This window comes from Pseudophryne corroboree, chromosome 5 (genome assembly GCF_028390025.1).
Source record: "Pseudophryne corroboree isolate aPseCor3 chromosome 5, aPseCor3.hap2, whole genome shotgun sequence".
Classification (NCBI taxonomy): domain Eukaryota; kingdom Metazoa; phylum Chordata; class Amphibia; order Anura; family Myobatrachidae; genus Pseudophryne; species Pseudophryne corroboree.
Genome location: NC_086448.1, coordinates 778,256,512 through 778,274,871, shown reverse-complemented (window position 1 = coordinate 778,274,871; position 18,360 = coordinate 778,256,512). Strand labels below are relative to the sequence as shown.

At 47.9% G+C, this 18,360-nt stretch overlaps 1 protein-coding gene across 2 annotated transcripts in view; it reads right to left on the bottom strand.

The window, feature by feature from the left end:
* The window catches only part of MINDY4 (MINDY lysine 48 deubiquitinase 4), a 379,811-nt gene that overhangs the window by 118,044 nt on the left and 243,407 nt on the right, over positions 1–18,360 (bottom strand). For both annotated transcript variants that reach the window (XR_010177939.1, XM_063924327.1), the window contains exon 13: positions 7,103–7,170. Coding sequence is in view for 1 of the 2 variants with exons in the window: in XM_063924327.1 (XP_063780397.1) it covers positions 7,103–7,170 (68 nt within the window). In the remaining variant the exon portion in view is untranslated. The remainder of the gene's footprint in view (positions 1–7,102; positions 7,171–18,360) is intronic.

The window sequence follows — 18,360 nt, the reverse complement described above, 5'->3', positions numbered from 1 at the left end:
CAGCTCTGATTAGGGGGGACACTGCCTGATTCCCTGCTCCACCAGGCGGTCACTTTGCATTATATCAGGAGGCTCTGGCCCTGCTGCTTAGCTATATATATTTATACCCTGCCTTGAACCCACTGGCCTTTCTGTGGGGTGTCGGCGTGGGCGCCCCCCTCCTGCTTGCCTATATTTGCTTTGATATACCTGGTCGGCTGGGTGGAGCGACACCGTGTTGTCTAAAATGGTGCGCGGCGGCCGCCAAAGTAATGCGGCGGCGGGCGCAACGGATAAGTTTGTCCGGAATCCTGGCTCTCAGCGGCGGGGGGGGTGAGAGCGCCGGTTCTGAAACAGCACCACCATCTCCTGCGTATAGTTCCGCTTCCTCGGATCATCCGGATGCTGCTCTGCAGAGAGTATTAGAGGCGGTGACTGCCAGTGAGGCACGTCTGGCGGACAAGATTGGGCAAGTGCAGTCTGATCTCTCCATTATCCATCAAGACCTTCAACGAGTGAGAGAGAGAGTGGGAGAGGCTGAGACCCGTATATCCAATGTTGAAGACTCCGTCGGGCCGCTGGGTCGTCGCACTGATGCTTTGGAATCTCAAATGACTGAGGTGCGCAAAAAACTGACGGATATGGAGGGGCGCTTGCGGCGCAATAATGTCCGTTTTGTTGGCCTGCCGGAAAAGGAAGAGGGCTCAACTCCTGAAGAATTTCTTGTAAAGTGGCTCCGGGATGCTTTTGGGACTGAGGAATTCTCACCTTATTTTACCGTTGAACGGGCCCATAGAGTTCCGATGCGCCCGCTGCCTCCGGGGGCTCCACCTCGCACCTTTATTGCTAAGTTCCTTCATTTCCGAGACCGCGACACAGTTCTAAGGCTGGCCCGCACCAAAGGACCTTTGAAATGGAACGGATCGCCCATATCGGTTTTCCCGGACTTTGCCGTGGATGTACAAAAGGATAGGGCTCAGTTCCTGTCTGTTAAGAGGAGGCTCCGTGAACTTGACCTGCCGTATGCCATGCTCTTCCCATCTAGGTTGCGAGTGGTGGCTGATGGGGAAACAAAGTTTTTCACAACTCCTCGTGAGGCCGTGGCGTGGCTGGATAGACGATTCCCAGCGAGGCGTGCCCTTGCAGACCCCTGAGTCTCCAGCTACCCCTGACGCTGACTTTATCCTGTTTGCTTTATTTGTTGTTTTTTTTTTTTTTCTTTTTCTCTCTCCTTGTGTGCTTCTCTTGTTATTTACTATGTGGGCTGCACATGCGTGTTAATTAATGTGTGGTAATAGGCTGCGGGGGTGATATTCTGTGGTCAATGTCCTCTGTATCCCAGTTATTTTACTCTGATCTCACAGGTTAGACAGGGCATGTGACTACTCGTTTGCCTACGTTGATGTTTCGGGTAGGCTATCGGATTTATATTACCTCCTGTTGATTCTGGGGGGTGGGGGGGGGGTTATGTTTGTGGGTCGATATGATTGGCTCTTTGTTATACATGTACGCTTATTTTGGGTGTGACCGGACCCAGGGGGTGGATGTCTATGATTTCCCCTCCTATATTCTTTTTTTTTTTTGGGGGGGGGGGGGGGGGGGGGGTTGGTGGCTGGAGGCTATCGATATTTTCCCGAGAGTCATTATACTCTTGGCCCCGATCGAGGTGTGGTTGCACCAACTAAGCCCCGATTAAGGAGTGTTTGCACTGGCCGATGGTGCAATACAGTTTGGTTTATTTTAATTTTTCGGTATGAACACTCAGTTTTGGGATCCAGGTATGCTGCATGTTGGGGGTGGTATACAGGGTGGGGGGAAGGGGAGGGGGATGGGTTATGTTTATTTTTTGAGCGGAAATGTATGTAGTGCAAGTACATGGTCTACAACTGTGCAATATAAGCAATGGTGTCTGGTTACAGAATTTGTATGTGACGGGGCTGACCGGCCGCGGGGCGATGCACTGATTATGCCTCTACTGTACTATGACGGGGATTAAGGTGGTATCGTGGAATGTGAGAGGGCTCAATGATAAAGTTAAGAGGTCTCTTGTGCTCCGACAGCTCAAACACTATGCCGCTGATATTGTTTGCCTTATGGAAACACATTTGGTAGGTAGTAAGATTCTCTCACTGAAGAGGCCCTGGGTGGGTTGGGCATACCACTCTATGCACACGTCCGCCTCACGCGGGGTCTCAGTCCTTATTAAACGGACCGTCCCTTTTGTAATGGAATCTATACAAACGGATCCCTGGGGGAGATATGTGTTTTTGAAATGTAGGTTATTTTATGTTCCTGTCCTCCTGCTGGCAGTCTATGTGCCCCCTCCATACTCTCCCGATGTACTTAAGAGGGTTGCTGGGTTCATGGCATTATCCCCCGGGGTGTCTGTTATCTGCTTGGGGGATTTCAATAATGTGCTGGACGTGGTCATGGATAGGCTATCCAGGTCTCCGTCTGCTGCGGGTCCTGGGGGGTCTGGGTTTGCAAATGTGGTGTCGGGATTGGGCCTGGTCGATCCATGGAGACTGAGACACCCTTCTCTTAAACAATACTCGTGTTTCTCACACTCCCATTCTTCGTTCTCTAGGATCGACCTGGCCCTCCTCTCGAATGACATGGTTCCTCGCGTCGGTAACATTAGATATGAGACTAGAGGTATATCAGACCACTCCCCCTTGACCTTTAATTTAGACTTTAATTGTGATAGGGGTCAAGCTGTGTGGAAATTTAACCCATTTTGGCTCGTTCACATGGGTGACGGATCTGAAATGGTGGCCGCATGGCGGGAGTTCTTCGAGCTGAATAGTACCGACCAGTCTATCTCTAACCTATGGGACACATTTAAGGCCTTTTTACGGGGGAGTTTGATTAAACGGGTGTCTGAACTAAAATCCTTCTATAGGAAAAGGGAGGCTGAGCTGGAGGCCCGGACTGTCGCTGCAGAACTACAATACTTGCAGGATTCCTTGATCAGTTCCAGGTCAGCCTGGTTGTCGGCTCAGAGGGAATGGAGAGACTACCTAATGGAAAAGACTCCGCATAGACTCCTTTTCTCATCCCATACCTTTTACGCAACGGGGGACAGGCCGGGGACATATCTGGCCTCTCTGGCTCGGGGAGACAGACCTACTAGTGTGGTGGTAGAGATTGTGAGCGCTGACGGTGTCCACCTGACCCAGACTCCACAGATGACGGCTGAATTTGTATCCTTCTATAGTCGCTTATATGAATCTAAATTAGATTGTACCTCATCACAATTAAATGATTACTTAGACGGTGTCTGCTTCCCCACCTTGTCCGGGGAGGCTTGCGACCTTTTGGAGGCGCCCATTTCCCCCGATGAAGTTAGAGCAGCGATTGAGGCCTCTCCTAGTGGTAAAGCCCCGGGCTTGGATGGAATACCATCCGAGGTTTATAAGCATAACTTGGATTTTTTTGTCCCCCACCTACTTGAGTTATATGGCCAGATGTTTACACAGGATTCTCTTCCCCCGTCTATGGCGGAGGCAGTGATTGTGGTTCTCCCTAAACCTGACAAGGATCCTAAGAAAGTGGAGTCCTACCGTCCTATATCCCTCCTACCCACTGACATTAAAATTTTGGCTAAGATATTGGCTGGTAGACTAAATACAGTTATTTCCCACATTATACACCCGGATCAGACGGGATTTATGCCTAATAAATCGACCTCCATTAATCTCAGACGTTTGTTTACCCACCTACAAATCCCCCGGGCGGACCCTTCCTCCTCCATTGTTGTTTCGCTGGATGCCGCTAAGGCTTTTGACTCTGTGGAGTGGGAATATTTCTGGGAAGTTATGCGAAGATTTGGCATAGGCCCGAAATTTATTAAATATGTCCGACTGATGTACTCCTCTCCCTCGGCAAGGGTGGCGGTCAATGGTTTCGTATCTCACTCCTTTCCCTTGTCTAGAGGCACGCGACAGGGTTGTCCCTTGTCCCCTACCCTGTTTGCTATGGCCGTTGAACCCTTTGCATGTCTTCTGAGAACTGACACGGGTATTTATGGACTTAAAGTGGGTGCTCGGGAGGACAGAGTGGCCCTATACGCTGATGACATCCTGATGTTTGTGGATCGCTATGCTGAGTCTATGCCTAGGATCTTGGAAATTATTGATGGGTTCGGGCGATACTCTGGCTTACTGATAAACTGGGAGAAATCCTCTATCATCCCACTTAAGGGCGAAGTCCCTGCCTCCCCGTTGATGGTTCTTCCATTGAAGTGGGTGGAATCATTCAAATATTTGGGTGTTTGGGTGTCTAATGACCCTCAAAAATTCTCTCTTCTCAATGTTACTCCTCAAATAGTATATCTCCGCGGCCGGGTGCAGGCGTGGGGTAAGTTGCCCTTAACAGTCACGGGGAGGGTTAATATGGTTAAAATGGTCTTCCTGCCCAAGCTTCTCTATGTCCTGCAGCAATCACCCGTCTATATTCCACAGAAGATTTTTAAACAAATAGACGGGTTGCTTTCCTCCCTGGTGTGGGCCAGTAAACGTGCACGCTTAAAACTAGATACCATGACCAGAACACGTGAAATGGGGGGTTTGGCCCTCCCCAATTTCCGTTTCTACTACTACGCGGCGCAACTGATACATGTCTGGGAGTGGGTTAATGATCTCGATCCCCTGGCTTTGCATTCACTGATGTTGCATCACGACTACCCGGGGGGCTCCCCATTACAGCTACTTCTCTGTGGCAGTGTTAAAATGTCCACAATACCGCTTGTTAAGCAAGCCATCCTGGTGTGGAAAATGGTGCACTCAGTGATGCGGGGCCATGGCGTCGACCCTGACACCCCTCTGGATAACATATATGGGTTGCCCGAACTGTGTCATCTTCAGGTCCGAGAAGTTTGGGGAAGATGGGGAGTAACATCTATGGGCCATATATATAGTGATGGGATTCTTAATTCTTTCCAACAATTTCAACACGCACACAATATTCCCTCAGGGTTCTTTTTTCAATTCCTACGGTTGAGACATGCACTGGCAGCCCAGTTCCCAAATGGCCCTCCAGTCTTAGTTGACTCCCCGGTTAAAACAATGTTGCAAACACTAGACTCGGGACACTTAGTCTCTAGAATATATGGTCGTATCCTGCTAATGCACCACAGTGACCCTCTCACGGCCATTCGAGGTAGGTGGGAATCAGATGTGGGCATGCTATCAGATGATGCATGGAATACTGCCATAGGGGCCAATCGGATCTCCACTTCCTCTGTTAGATATCAGCAAATACAACTGTACATTCTACACAGGGTGTATATGACCCCGGTGAGATTAGCACATATCGGGGGTGCTCATAACTCGCAATGCCCTAGATGTGGAGCCGTGGATGCCGACTTCTGGCATTTACTGTGGGTGTGTCCTGGCGTGTCTGTGTTTTGGACGGCGGTAATACGGATCTTGTGCGACACAGGTATTCCCTCCTTCGTGTGTACTCCTGCGCTTTGTACATTGCTGATTGTGGACGAGGAAGCCTTAGACCCACCTAGAGGCGATATGTTATTAACCTATGCGCTTTAGCTAGAGTCTGTATTGCCCGGCTATGGCTGGCCAGTGAGGCCCCGACATCTGGGGCTTGGATATCCTTGGTCAATGAAACAATTGCGCATGAAAGATTTGTGTTTCTGGCTAGGAAGGTGGAGAAGAAATGGTCCACAATATGGGGTAGTTGGATGGACTCTAAATATTACAAAGAGAGATATAGCTAGACCCGGGTTCTTCCCAGGGTGTCAGTATGGGATGTTGTGTGGGCGGGGAGTCCCCGCGGCCGGTCTTGCCTTGCTATGATATTTGTAACATAATGTGACAATTCTGATGTGTTTATAAGCTTAAGGGAACTGTTATGTTTAGGATGTGTTGAGCTAAGACCCCGTTGCTATGTGAATCTATGCTCTATGGGTAATAATGTTTACTAAATATACTATAAACTGCATACATGTACTGTTGTCTCCACACAGGTTGGGTGTGGATACTGTTTATGTGTTGTATGTGTGAAGTGTTAAAGCAAAATTGAAAATCTCAATAAAAAATATTGAATTTAAAAAAAAATACTTTACAACTCATAATGCCAATTGGTTATACAATCCTCACCGCAACTGTTCACGATAAAGACAAAGCAGTCTTGAAAATGAGAAGTAACTCATGTTGTATTTCTTCATTGTAAAATAAAATAAGCTTAATGAATAAACGATTCATTCTGGATATTAGTTAGAAAGTCTCTAACAGTTGATACTGTAGCTACCAGAACTTCACTGATCCACCCAATTTCCTAGGCCTAATTGTTCTAAATAAATAAATGAAAAAAACAATATGAATTTCCATTACACTTCCATCTCTTTTATTACCAATGAGAGTCAATGGGCGGTATTCAATTAGTTGGGTGTCTGTTTTTTCCTATCTAATAGACAGGAAGAAACAGAGACCCAACTGACTTTTCAAACAATTGAATATCCCCCAATAGATTAATCATTACTAGGCACTTACACAAAAATGTTTTACTCTTTAGTAGTGTCATCTCATTCATAATTAATATCTGTGGATGACTTTATTCTTTTGCTCAATCTAGGGATGGGTATCAGTGTGTTCACTACCGATGGGTGACATCGATGGTGAAGCTGTGCATGGCCATCGGTGGTAACCAACTATGGTACGGGAGACCATCAACGGTTTCACCAACCAATGGCCATCCCTGTTCTTTCAGTAACTGGCCCGTTGGCCAATCACAGCCTTCAGGTGGGGCTTAGCGTGAGTCAGGGGCGGAGCTATGCTCAGTGTCCTAGCCACTTGTAAACAAAAAAAAAAAAAGTAAAAAATATTCGGTTATGCTGTGCCATCGATGGAGGGAAACCATTTAGTTCTTTTCCATCAATGGCAAAAGTATTCTACATTGACCATAAACCATCGATGATTATTAATCATCGATGGTCGCTGGCCATCCCTACCTCATTTTTATATTAGATCTTAGAATGCGTACAAAGGAAATATTTTGAGTTCAAGCCAGTGATTACAGAAAAACAGGATTACAGCAGTGATTTAATAACACACACTTGTGGATCACTGGTGACTGACAGACATATGACTGTATATTTACTTACGTTTCAATGGATCTTGACAGGATGGCAGAGAGAGTGAGCAGGATGCAGCCAAATGGCCCATATTCAAACTAGGAAGTGCAACGAAAGCAACCGGTTATTGCTTTATTCTCACACAGACATTTCAGTAGACAATATTCAACTTTAGTATCTGGCCCTTCCCCAACAAAAAATAGGATTTTAATTACCTACTGGTAAATCCTTTTCTCGTAGTCCGTAGAGGATACTGGGGTCCACATTAGTTCCAAAGGGTATAGACGAGTCCACTAGGAGCCTCGGGCACTTTAGAAATCAATAGTGTGTGCTGGCTCCTCCCTCTATGCCCCTCCTACCAGACTCAGTCTAGAAACTGTGCCCAAGGAGACGGACCTACTTTGAGAGAAGGATTTAAAAGAACAGTTGTGAGATTCGAACCAGAACACACAAATAAGAGGAAAGCCATGCTAACCAAACCTGAACAGGAACAGCAACAGCTAAACCAACAACAATACTGAACCAAGTAACAGTGCAGGAAAACACGAAGCACTGGGCGGGTGCCCAGTATCCTCTACGAATTACGAGAAAAGGATTTACCGGTAGGTAATTGAAATCCTATTTTCTCTTACGTCCTAGAGGATACTGGGGTCCACATTAGTACCATTATGATGCACGAAAGCTCCCAAACTGGGTGGGAGAGTGCTGAGGTTCCTGCAGAGCAGATTTACCAAACTGAAGGTCCTCAAATGCCAAAGTATCGAACTTGTAGAACTTAGCAAACGTGTTCGAACCTGACCAAGTAGCTGCTCGGCAGAGCTGTAAAGCCAAGAGTAGAGTGGGCCTGTACAGATCTTGGAACCGGCAAACCTGCTGTAGAATAAGCATGCTGGATAGTAAACCTGATCCAGTGAGCAATAGACTGCTTTGAAGCAGGACACCCAATTTTATTGGGATCACAGAGAACAAACAGCAAGTCCGATTTTCTGTGACGAGCTGTCCGCTTCACATAGATCTTCAAAGCCCTCACAACATCCAAGGACTTTGAAGTAGCAGAGGTGTCAGTAACCACCAGAACCACAATAGGTTGGTTGGTATGAAACGCAGACACCACCTTTGGAAGAAATTGCTGACGAGTTCTGAGTTCTGCTCTATCTTCATGAAAAATCAAATTGGGGCTTTTGTGAAACAACGCCCCCAGCTCCGACACACGTCTTGCTGAAGCCAAGGCCAACAGTGTGACGGCCTTCCACGCAAGAAACTTGACGTCAACGTCCTGTAAAGGCTCAAACCATTCTGACTGCAGGAACTGCAACACCACGTTGAGATCCCAAGGTGCCGTAGGAGTTACAAAGGGCGGATGGATGTGCAGAACACCTTTCAAAAATGTCTGAACCTCCGGGAGAGAAGCCAATTGTTTCTGGAAGAAAATAGATAAGGCCGAAATCTGGACTTTTAAGGAGCCCAAACGTAGGTCCACATCCACTCCTGACTGCAGAAAAAAGGAGAAAACATCCCAGTTGAAATTCCACTGCAGGAAATTTCCTATTCTCACACCAAGAGACATATTTTTTTTCCAAATATGGTGGTAATGTTTAGACGTTACCCCCTTTTTGGCTTGGATCAAGGTTGGAACAACCCTGTCCGGGATCCCTTTCCGGGCTAGAATTTGACGCTCAACCTCCATGCCGTCAAATGTAGCCGCAGTAAGTCGTGATAGACGAACGGCCCCTGTTGTAGAAAATCCTCGAGAAGAGGTAGAGGCCACGGATCCTCTAGGAGCATCTCCAGTAGATCCGCGTACCAGGCCTTTCTTGGCCAGTCCGGAGCAATGAGAAAAGCTTGAACCTTTTCCCTTTTTATTCTTTTGAGAATTCTTGGGATCAATGGAAGTCACCAGAGCATCCACCACCACTGCTTGTGGTAGTCCCATGGAGTCACCAGAGCGTCCACCGCCACTGCTTGTGGGTCTCTCGTTCTGGAACAATACCGCTTGAGCTACTTGATGAGACGAGAGGCCATCATGTCGATTTGTGGAATACCCCACCGACGTGTCAAGCACCCAAACCCCTCCGGGTGAAGGCCCGACTCTCCTGGGTGGAGGTCGTGTCTGTTGAGGAAGTCTGCTTCCCAGTTGTCCACTCCCGGAATGAAGACTGCCGACAACGCCACAGCGTGCCGTTCTGCCCAGAGGAGAATACTTGTTACCTCTGACATTGCTGCTCTGCTCTTCGTTCCGCCCTGTCGGTTTATGTACGTTACCGCCGCCACATTGTCCGACTGAACCTGAATGGCATGATCATGAAGGAGATGTGATGCCTGTAGAAGGGCGTTGTATATGGCCCTAAGTTCCAGAATGTTGATCGTAAGAATGGTTTCCTGACTTGACCATTTTTCTTGGAACTGTTCCCCTTGGGTGACTGCTCCCCAACCTCTGAGGCTTGTGTCTGTGGTTAGCAGAATCCAATTTTGAATCCCGAACCTTCAGCCCTCGGTCAGGTGAGAAGTCTGAAGCCACCACGGCAGAGAAATCCTGGCTTTTGGCGACAGACGTATCCTCTGGTGAAGATGCAATCCGGACCATTTGTCCAACAGATCCAGCTGGAAGGGCCTTGCGTGAAACCTTCTGTACTGCAGTGCCTCGTAAGAGGCTACCATCTTCCCCAGGAGACAAATGCACGGATGCACCGATATCCAGGTCGGTCTTAGAACGTCCCGCACCAACGACTGAATTACCAATGCCTTTTCCAATGGAAGGAATACCTTCTGTACCTCCGTATCCAGTATCATCCCCAGGAACGGAAGCCTCCGTTTTAAGTCCAGGTGAGATTTTGGCAGGTCAGAATCCACCCGTGATCCTGGAGTAGTCGTGTTGAGAGGGCAATGTTGTCTAACAACCTCTCCCTGGATGGTGCTTTTATTAGCAGATCATCCAGGTACGGTATTATATTCACTCCTTGCTTGTGGAGGAGAAACATCATCTCTGCCATTACCTTGGTGAACATGCTCGGTGCCGTGGAGAGGCCAAATGGCAGGACCTGGAACTGGTAGTGATAGTCCTGTAATGCAAACATTAGATAAGCCTGATGAGGCAGCAAAATCAGAATATGAAGGTACACATCCTTGATATCCAGAGACACCAGGAATCCCCCCTCCTCCAGACCTGAGATCACCACTCTCAGAGACTCCATCTTGAATTTAAACACCCATAAGTACGGGTTCAGCGACTTGAGGTTTAAAATGGGCCTTAACGAATCGTCCAGTTTCGGTACCACAAACAGGTTGAAATAATAACCCTTGCTTTGCAGTTGAAGCGAAACTGGAACAATGTCCTCAGTTTGTACCAGTTTTTGAATTGCTGCCTGTAAGGTCATGCTTGCTTCTGGAGAAGCTTGTAAGCCTGATTTGAAGAATCTGTGAGGTGGGAGTTCCTGAAACTCCAGTCTGTAGCCCTGGGTGATAAGATCTTTGACCCATGGATCCAGGCATGATGTTGCCCATATGTGACTGAAATATCTTAATCGGGCTCCCATCTGCCTGTCTTCCAGGCAGTGTAGTCCACCGTCATGGTGAAGGCTTTGAGGAAGCAGAACCGGAGGTCTGTTTCTGTGAAACTGCAGTTGCAGGTTTTCTGGGTTTACCTCTATTGCCTTTGAAGGCTGTAGAAGAACCTTTGGAGTTACTTTTAAATTTCACTGTCCGAAAGGACTGCAGAGTTGGAGCAGATTAGGTTTTCCTAGCTGGGGGTGCTGCGAAAGGAAGGTATGTAGACTTACCCGTCGTAGCCTTGGATATCCACGTATCCAGTTCATCTCCAAAAAGGGCTTCACCTGTGAATGGTAGGCTTTCCACGCCTTTCCTGGAATCCACATCCGCAGTCCACTGGCATAGCCACAAGCGTGCTTACACTGCCATGGCAGTGGTGCGTGCGTTGAGCAAACCAATTTCCTTTATGGCCTCCACCATAAAATTAGCAGAGTCCTGTACATGCTGTAGGAGTAAAAGTATCTCCCCCCTGGATAAGGAATCTAACCCGCCAATTAGATTACCAGACAATTTTGCAATGGCCCTAGTGATCCATGCACAAGCAACAGTGGGTCTCTGGGCCACCCCAGCAGCTGTGTACAGGGACTTGAGGTAGTCTCAATTTTGCAGTCAGCCGTGTCCTTTAAGGAGGCTGCCCCAGAGACAGGTAAGACTATCTTACGTGACAACCTAGATACCGATGTGTCATCAATTGGTGGATCTTTCCAACCTTTCTTATCATCCTGAGGAAACGGGAAGGATGTGAGTAACCTTTTAAGGATCTGAAACTTCTTGTCTGGATTAACCCAAGTTTCTTCAAACAGAGAATTTAAATTCCTTTGAAGCAGGGAAAGTAGCAGACGATTTCTTTTTTACATTGAAAAAAGATTCCTCATCCACCTCCGCCACATTGTCAGGAATGTGCAGGACTTCTCTAATAGCTTCTATCAGGGCCTGTATTCCTTGTGACAGGGCTGCATCCCCCCCACACGAGTCCACTTCACCCTCCTCCGCGTCTGATACGTCATCATCAGTGTCAGCCTGCAGGATTTGGGCCAGAGTACGCTTCTGAGGACAAGTGGTAGGGGTCTGAGACGCTGGTATGGGAACTGAATCTCTAGTCATCAGGTCCTCCACAGACTGTCTTAAGTATTGTGTCTCTTTCTCATTATTGGACAATTTATTAGAAATATGTGAGATCATCCCTTTAAGGGAATCCAACCATGCGGGTTCAGACCCACTTGCCTGAGAATGCGTACTATCCCGGGTAGACTGTAGTGGGGTGTGGATCATTAGATCGACAGTGTCTAGGTCGACAATGTTTAGGTCGACCACTGTAGGCCGACAGTCACTAGATCGACAGGGTCAAAAGGTCGACATGTTCTAGGTCGACAGGTCAAAAGGTCGACATGAGTTTTTTATGGTTTTTTGTGTCGTTTTCTTCGTAGAGTGACCGGGAACCCCAATTAGTGCACCGTGTCCCCTCGCATAGCTCACTTCGCTCGCCATGCTTCGGGCAAGGTGCCTCGCACCGCTACCGCTACGCTCGGCACAGATTACCGTTCCAATCGTAGTCCACGTGGATCGGTAAGTATGAAAAAGTTAAAAAATTATTTATTTATTTTAAAACTCATGTCGACCTTTTGACCTGGCGACCTAGAACATGTCAACCTTCTGACCCCGTCGACCCTCTAACCCTGTCGACCTAGTGACTGTCGACCTAAACATTGTCGACCTAGACACTGTAGATCTTCAGACCGGATCCCACTGTAGTGAATCCCCCGGGGAAGACAAACACTCTGCTGTGCAGGAAACACACTTCCTTGACATGGTGATGTGAAGGGACACACACACACACACACACACACACACACACACACACACACACACACACAGTAAAGGTGAAAGCACAGTTAACCCACACAGAGCCCGCAGGGAGACTCAGAGAAGATGAAGCCAGCCACATCGTGCCCTTTATGCTAAAGCCAAGCTCAGCTGGGTCACAAACTAAGCTCCTTAATAGGGCTTAGTATTCTAACACCGCTCCCCCCCCTTACTATGACCCCCTGGTACCGTTGAGGAAACGTGGAGTCTTTGTAGAGGAGCTGCGCTTCCCTGCAAATCCTGTCAGTGTGAGCTGCAGAGGGAAAATGGCGCTGGTGAGCTGCTAGATCCACTCATAGTTAAGCCCCGCCCCCATAATGGCGTTAAGTCTTCCCGGTTTTATTATACTGGCTGAGGTGTCTGAGAAGTATAACAGCGGGTTAGAACCCCTGTAAGCTGTTTGCCAGTGTAGGGTAATGTTAAAAAGCTCATCTCGCCCCTCACAGTGGAAACACACACACATACAGAATGTAGTACTGAGCCTGGAGATGCAGCCTGCATGTCAGTGCTGCGCTCATACCCTGATGCCGCCATCACAGCCGGCGACCCGCTAATCGGGACGCCGGCCACCTACTCACCACTCTTTTTACTTCTGGCTCTGTTAGTGGTGGCGGCGTGCTGCGGGTCTGTACGCTCGCCGTGGTGGGGCTTGCGAATAGGACCCTCAGGAGCTCAGTTTCCTGCCAGCGGGGAACGGGACCGTTAACCCTATAGGAGTTTGGGCAGAAAACTCCTCAGGAGCTTCCCTAAGCGTGACCGGCTCCTCTGGGCACATTTTCTAAACTTAGTCTGGTAGGAGGGGCATAGAGGGAGGAGCCAGCGCACACTACTGATTTCTTAAAGTGCCCAAGGCTCCTAGTGAACCAGTCTATACCCCATGGTAATAATGTGGACCCCAGTATCCTTTAGGACGTAAGAGAAAGGTTGTTTTTAAAAACATGCATAGGCATTTATGGAAACTGGTGCAATGTAATAAGGTGGTGTAACTAGACAGACATTTGCTTTTATATTCTAACCTAAAAAATAAAAGAAGCATAATTTGTTTTCTCAAGGCAAATATCAAACAAGGTATTTGCCCCCCTGTATGTTGTAACCAATTCAGGTACGTTATTTAGCGGATGGAGGACTGGAAACTGGCTGCGTCTGGATTGTCACCATCACTAAACCAATCAAGTGACGATAAAGGAAGTCTCATTATTGCAGAGACTCAATATTCAATCTAAAGCTGGTTACACACTGGAGCAACGGGCATTTGTTCCGTCATTGGAACGCATGCCCTTGAGCGGGTATAGGCCCTCATTCCGAGTTGTTGGCTCGCTAGCTGCTTTTAGCAGCAGTGCACACGCTAGGCCGCCGCCCTCTGGGAGTGTATCTTAGCTTAGCAGAATTGCAAACGAAAGATTAGCAGAATTGCTACTAAATAATTCTTTGCCGTTTCTGAATAGCTCCAGACCTACTCACAGATTGCGATCAGCTCAGTCCGTTTAGTTCATGGTTTGACGTCACAAACACACCCTGCGTTCGGCCAGCCACTCCCCCGTTTCTCCAGACACTCCCGCGTTTTTCCCTGACACGCCTGCGTTTTTCAGCACACTCCCGGAAAACGCTCAGTTACCACCCAGAAACGCCCCTTTTCTGTCAATCATTTACCGATCAGCACTGCGACTGAAAAGCGTCGTACGAACACCAGCAAAACTGCTAAGTTTTTAGTTAAATAACTTAGCGCATGCGCGCTGCGTACCATGCGCATTTAGCAGCAAATCGCAGCATAGCAATAATCGGCAACGAGCGAACAACTCGGAATGACCACCATTACCCGTACACATCCGAGCGACTTTAATGAAGGACAGAACAATCATGCTCCGACCTCCATTAACATACACAAGGTCACTAGCGATATCACTAGATTTGATGTGCAGCACATCAAACCAAGCAACTGTCGCTAGCGGCAGTGAGACCGCCCGTACACACTGAGCAATGTAGGCGAACTGTCGTTACAAAATGGCAAATCAGCCCATCACTCCAGTGTGTACCCAGTTTCTCATACGTCCTAGAGGATGCTGGGGATGACATCAAGACCATGGGGTATAGACGGGATCCGCAGAAGACATGGGCACTCCAAAGACTTTTCATTGGGTGTGAACTGGCTCCTCACTCTATGCCCCTCCTCCAGACCTCAGTTTTAGAAATGTGCCCAGGTCGACTGGATGCACTCTGAGGAGCTCTACTGAGTTTCTCTGAAAAGCCTTATGTTAGGTTTTTTATTTTCAGGGAGATCTGCTGGCATCAGACTCCCTGCTTCGTGGGACTGAGGGGGCAGAAGCAGAACCAACTTCCTCAGAGTTTCATGGCTCTGTTTCTGGCTGACAGGACACCATTAGCTCCTGAAGGGAACTGAACGCTAGCCGTGTCTAGATGCTCACTCCCACAGCACGTATGAGAAGAATGATCTTCAATCAAGTAAGTGACGGCTGAGGTGCGGCGCGGCTGTCGGGAGCGCAGCGCGCCATTGCTGCCCACACACACAGGCACTGCAGGGTGCAGGGCGCGGGAGGGGACGCCCTGGGCAGCAAGAAAAATACCTCAAACTGGCTAAAAGGGGGCATAAGATGCCGCTGGCACAGCCCTACCACCGCCAGTATAAATATTGTCATGTATACTGAGGGGCGGAGCTTCTTCCTCAGGCAGCCAGCACACTACTCAGCACCATTTTATCTCTCTCCTCAGGCTGCAGAGAACACGCTGGTCCTCTCATCCACTTCTGACAAGTACAGGGTGCTATAAAGCGGGGGCACAAAGTGATTGTGGTGCATTTGATAGTGTGTATTACTATTTAAAAGCGCTTTTGGGCTGTGGATATACTGTGTTCACAGGCAATACTGGCGCTGGGTTTGTGAACTGGCTGCTCCTATTCTGTGTCCCTATGACAGATTTTACTGTGGGTCTGTCCCCAAAATAAGTCCCAGTGTGTCTGTGAGTGTGGTGTACACGTGTGAGGCATGTCTGAGGCAGGGAGTTCCTCCCCGGAGGAAGCCATTTTAGGGACACAGAGTTGTAATGTGGTGGCGCTACCGGCACACCAAGAGCCTGCATGGGTGAAAGAGATACGTGACAGTATGCATCTGATTAACCGTAGATTAGATAAGTCTGAATCTAAGGCTGCATGCTAGAGAAAATCTGTGGAAGATGTGATTTTTCAGGATGCTGTTATTCCTTATGCGGGCGGCCCCTCTGGGTCACATAAGAGACCATTTGCAAATGTTGTAAACACTGATACCGACACGGATTCTGATTCTTGTGTCGACAATAGTGAATCCAGAGAGATAGATCATAAATTGGCAAAAAGTATACAATATATGATTGTGGCTATAAGGGACGTGTTGGAGGTTACAGAAAGCACTCCTGTACCTCAGGAGAAAGCTTATTTATGTAAGGAAAATAAATCCAAAGTCACGTTCCCTCCTTCACACGAACTAAATGCTCTGTTTGAAGGGATGTGGGTGAATCCTCATAAAAAATTTCGTATTCCCAAAAGGATTCACATAGCTTATCCTTTCCCGGTTGAAGACCTGTGTTAGACAGTGCACTTTCCAGGTTGACAAAAAAGGTAATTCTCCCTGCTCCTGGCACGGCTTCTCTTAAAGAGCCGGCAGACCGCAAAATGGAAACGACATTGAAATCCATTTATGTTACCAATGGTACACTGCTCACAGAAAGCGTGTCAACAGAAATTGACACGATTGATAAAGATGAGATACTCCTTAAGTTAGGGAATACCAAGGACGCTGCAATGAAGCAATGAAGGATATTGGACTCCTCAGTTCACAGGCCGCTACCATGGCAGTATCGGCTAGGCGGGCATTATGGATTCGCCAGTGGAACGCGGATGCAGATTCCAAAAGAAACATGGAGGCTCTCCCATATAAAGGTGAGGCCTTATTTGGCGATGGCCTGGATGCGTTAGTCTCAGTGGCTACCGCAGGTAAGTCAACATTCTTGCCCTCTGCGCCTGCACCGGCAAAAAAGACCTATTACCCGCAAATGCAGTCCTTCGGCCCAATAAATACAAAAAGGCGAGAGTTTGCCCCTTCTTTGCAGGTAGGGGAAGGGGAAGGGGAAAGAAGCCCACACCGGCTCCAGGTTCCCAAGAGCAGAAGTCTACCCCTAATTCTGCCAAATCCCCAGCATGACGCTGGAACTCCATTGCGGAAGGCCGCTCGGGTGGGGGCACGTCTCAAACTCTTCAGCCAGGATTGGATTCCGTCTGGCCTGGATCCCTGGGTGTTGCAAATAGTATCCCAGGGATACAAACTAGAGTTTCAAGACGTTCCCCCATGCAGATTTTTCAAATCGACCTTGCCAGCTTCTCCACCAGAGAGAGAAGCAGTAACAGCGGCAATCCAAAAATTATGTCAAGACCAGGTTATAGTCCTGGTACCGTTGTCACAACAAGGGCGGGTTTTTTATTCAAGCCTCTTTGTTGTTCCGAAGCCGGATGGCTCGGTCAGACCGATCCTAAATCTAAAAGATCTGAATTTCTTCCTGAAAAGGTTCAAGTTCAAGATGGAATCACTTTGGGCGGTGATTGCCAGTCTGGAGGAAGGGGACTACTTAGTGTCGGTGGACATAAAGGATGCTTACCTGCATGTTCCCATTTATCCTCCTCACAAGGCTTATCTGAGATTCGCGATTCAGGAATGCCATTACCAATTCCAGACGTTACCTTTCGGTCTCTCCACGGCGCCGAGGGTATTCACCAAGGTGATGGCGGAGATAATGGTCCTCCTTCGTCAGAAAGGAGTCAATATAATCCCTTTTCTGGACGACCTCCTGATAAAAGGCGAGATCCAGGGAGCAGTTATTACAAAACTTATCCCTCTCCCTGTCAATACTCCAACAACACGGGTGGATCATAAATTACCCAAAGTCACAGTTGGAACCGACAACAAGGTTGTCTTTCCTCAGGATGATTCTGGACACAGAAGTTCAGAGAGTATTTCTTCCGCTGGAAAAGGCTCTGGAAATCCAGAAAATGGTAAAAATAGGATTTTGGTACTTACCAGGTAAATCCTTTTCTTTGAATCCATAGGGGGCACTGGAGTACTCTAGGGATATGGACGGTTCCACAGGAACTAGGCACTGAATAAGTTAAAATTTGAGACTACTTCTCCCCTCCATATCCCCGAGTACCTAAGTGTTTTTTTACTGAGCCGAACAGGAGCTATAGAGGTTAATGGAGAATTACATATAACAAACGGACAACAATAAAGTTGACACATAACGTTACTGACAACTATCAGCTGACACCAACCCAATAAACTTGCTAATTTGAACCAGTTGGTGAGAGTGTGTTACCATAAGATCCCCTGAACTTACCACAAGCCAGGAAAACTGCTCTGGGTGGGCGTCCAGTGCCCCCTATGGATTCAAAGAAAAGGATTTACCTGGTAAGTACCAAAATCCTATTTTCTTTTTCATCCACTAGGGGTCACTGGAGTACTCTAGGGACGTACCAAAGTTTCCCCCCTGGGAGGGAGAGCTGTTTGGCACCTGTAACACTAGACGGCCAAAGCTAGATGCTGATGCCGCAAAAGTATCAAACTTGTAAAAGCGCACAACCATGTGCACTGAAGACCATGCAGCCGCACTGCAAAAGCTGTGTCGTAGAACTCCACGACCAGCTGCCCATGACATTCCCGGAGAACATGTGGAATGAGCTGTTACTGATGTAGGCGGCTGTAACCTAGCATGAAGGTAAGCCTGACGTATGGTCAGTTTTATCCATCTGGATAAGGTCTGCTTAGAAGGTGGCCAACCCATCTTGGCCGCATCATAGAGGATAACAACGTATCCGTCTTAGGAACTGTAGACGTTCGGAA